The following is a 3,477-nucleotide window of genomic DNA, read 5'->3' as shown; positions in this document are numbered from 1 at the left end:
AAAAAAAAGAAACATGTTTTCTATGCTTCCTTTCTTACCCATCTGCAAAACTGACAAAATATAAAATCAAGTAGCCATGTAAAATTTACATAAATTATCTCTGGAATTAATGCATCAATACAGTACTTATTTAAACTGATTTTCTTTGCTTAAATTTTGATCTTTACTGTATGCAGCTTAGTCTCTGGGAGTTGAAGTTCTCATTACTAAAGAGTTTGCTATGGCCCTCTTGCAATTTGCCAAGAAGCACCTTTTGATCATGCTTCAAGTGGAAGGAGGAAAGTCTTACCTTACAAATTTTTAACTGGCTTTTAATTGCTGTTGGCTCTGATAGGGTGGTGGGTTGGATTTTCAACAAGTTTTCAGCAGTAGTTGTCATCTGTTCCAATTGTTGTAGCTGATTATAAAAGGTAATGATGTTGCTTTGATACTCTAGCCAGTTAACTCTCTCATTCAGCAGTTGACAGAATTCTGTCCACCGGCTGTTCAATTGTTCTGAGGCTTGTCTGATACTTTCAGCATTAACACCCTCTACAAAGAAAACCAAAATACAAATCCCATGAAGCCACAGTAAAAAAGACATGCTCTGGAAACCTATGTCCTTATATTATATATATTTAAAAAAATTGTTCAGCATGTAATAATTTCAAACAAACACACTTAATTATTGATGAAGTTTCAAAGGGTCATATCTAATTTGAAACTGGAAATTGTTAGAGATGAATCTTATCAATTAACATAAATATCCTAAAATAACAAATAAAGAGGTAAACAGAATAGTAGAAAAGATTAAAAGAAATGAAAAATTGACCAAGTTTTAATGAGAATTGCTTATGAATAAATTATACTCTAGATGTTTGTAAATAAATTTTAAATAAAATGTATATTGTTAATAATATGCATTTAAGACTAACTCATAGTTTCATTAAAATGTCTTAGGATTAGTCAGAATTTTGTTTGTATGGTTTTTGAAAAAGAAAATATATCTAAAATTAATTATTCTATTTTTATTCTGTAATTTCTCAAAAAATATAGGACTATTCACTAACTCATGATATAAAGCAGTCGTTTGGAAAAATAACAGTTATCTGAAAATATTTTCATTTATAAATGTTAAAGTTTATCTACAGCTTTCAAATGGAAGTACAAGGATACATTTAATTCTCTGTAATACCAACTTTATGTTAGAGAATACAATTATCTCTTAGATATGTATTAGATGTTAGAAAATATATGAGGTCTTAATTATCTGGCAATGTGACATATGACTAAGACAATTCATGTACATGCTACAGAGCGAGAAATGTAGCAACATCATAAGTCATCAGCTAACTCTAGACATTATAAAATTAGTTCATAAAAACAAGATTTTCACAGATATACTAGTTTAGATGATACTTCCTTAATAAATCATATCATATAAAGAAAAATTGATTAAACCTGATATGATGCATTTTTAAAAATAATTATTTTGGCACTCATAGTTATTTTGAAACACTTGGTAGTTGGAGATTTCCTATTCTAGCATTGATGCACAGCAATCCCAGAGAATAAAAGCTCTGGGCCTTCAAATATCTGAGGAACAAACTGATTTAAAAGAAGACCAAATTGCTTAAAAGAATCAATTTTTGTGTCTTTACTTAAATTCAAATAAGAATTAAGGAGAGCAAAGTCTTTAAAATGCCTGGTATATACATAAAGCAAATATAAAGCCTATTGTAGATCTAGATTATATAATAATACTCCCACTTTATGCTTTTCTAAGATTAAAAGTGTGGAAAAAATCTATGGAATTCTACACCTTTATTATTGTGTCTTCTTTTACTTTTCTCTGATTAGATCTTTTAATTTTTGATTTGTTAAAACCATACGATTTTCCACGCAGTGGTGGTGCATGCCTTTAATCCCAGCACTTGGGAGGAAGAGGCAGGTGTATTTCTGAGCCAGCCTGGTCTACAGGGTGAGTTCCAGGATAGCCAGGGCTGTACCAAGAAACCCTATCGCGAAAATAAAACAGAACAAAACAATAACAACAACGAAAATACTATATAAAGGCAAACAATAAATTTAAAACATTAATCTAACCATAGAAATTTCAAAGTATGGCACTGCACAGGATGACATCAGAAAATATCAGCATCTCTAAAATACAACTGCCAAAATTCCTTTTATTTATTTTTGGCTAATATATTTTAAAGTGAAATAATTGGGAAAAATATGCACCTAAATCTCAATAGACTGGAGGCCACAGGGATTTGGGGAGCTGTGGGGGTGGAGATGGGGATATCCTTGTGGAGACAGTGGGTGTGGAAGAGTCAGAGGGTGTACCAGGAGGGGAGTAAAATCTAGAGTGTAAAATAAATAAATAAATAATAATAAAACATTCAAAAACAAACAAAACAAACTCAAAAGATAAAAAGCAAGAGATACATGGATCCCTGTACCTGCCCATACAATAAACTCATGGATTCCAATGATTAAATTTTCTTCAGATTTCCTAATATTTAAGGATAGTGTCAAGCATATTGAGATATATGAAGATTATTAGTTTTGAGATCGGGAATTATAGAAGCATGTGTTTGAGGGTTGACATTGCATAACATTAGTAGTAATAAGCTTAATTTGTTACAAATTATCAGAGAGGAGAATCTACAATTTCAACCACATAATTACGCACTTTGAGAAAATGTATCATAATGAAATATCTGTATTAACTTAGTAAATAAGGTATAATTTTAAAAAGCATAGAAAAAATATTTAAATTATTTAATATCTCAAGATCATGCCATAGCCCAAATAATATATTTCAGAAAAATATTATCATCAAATATTTAATTTTGGTAAATACTTAGAAGGAAGTTTATGATTAGTATAAAATCAATATAAAAACAGATATTAAGAAGTCAATGAGCAGTGCTACAACAAATTAAAAGTAGCTTGGTGCTCCAAACAACACTTGATAAATGAGTAGACAAACTAGGGAGATTTAAAACCTCTCTGGTACTGAGAATATTGATCTTATAAAAATTCTTTGAAACTGCAAATCACAAATAAATTTTCATTTTGGCTGATATATCATAATTTTCCAAAGTGATAATGCACAACACAAAGAAGCTCCCAAAGATTTTGTGGTATCTGTTAAAATCAAAGGAATATTTTTTCATGAATTATGTTGATTATGGCAGACAACTTTATGTTGTGAAATGAATAGGATATGATGATACATGTATCTCTAAAGGGAATTAAAACAAAAGTGAAAAGGAAACTATTTCCAAATCATAAATTTTACAGTATTTACTTTTATAATGAGCTTTATAATTGAATGTGTAAAATTAAATTACAGTAACTACCAAGTTAGGATAAGTGGTAAAAATCAAAACTCTGAATTTAGACATATTTGGGTTCAAATTCAATGTCCCTCTATACATAGGTGAATTGGGTTCAGCTAAGTAATCCTTTTGGCTACCATATTTCCTA

General features: G+C 29.9%; 1 protein-coding gene across 1 annotated transcript in view; it reads right to left on the bottom strand.

Moving 5' to 3' along the window:
- The window catches only part of Dmd (dystrophin), a 2,056,279-nt gene that overhangs the window by 1,308,909 nt on the left and 743,893 nt on the right, over window positions 1-3,477 (bottom strand). Inside the window, exon 19 of the mRNA XM_031364700.1 lies at window positions 290-531. Within this exon, the coding sequence (XP_031220560.1) occupies window positions 290-531 (242 nt within the window). The remainder of the gene's footprint in view (window positions 1-289; window positions 532-3,477) is intronic.

The sequence above is a fragment of the Mastomys coucha genome, chromosome X (assembly GCF_008632895.1).
Source record: "Mastomys coucha isolate ucsf_1 chromosome X, UCSF_Mcou_1, whole genome shotgun sequence".
Lineage (NCBI taxonomy): Eukaryota > Metazoa > Chordata > Mammalia > Rodentia > Muridae > Mastomys > Mastomys coucha.
The sequence above is the reverse complement of the archived record's forward strand: the minus strand, read 5'-3'. Positions and strand labels throughout refer to the sequence as shown.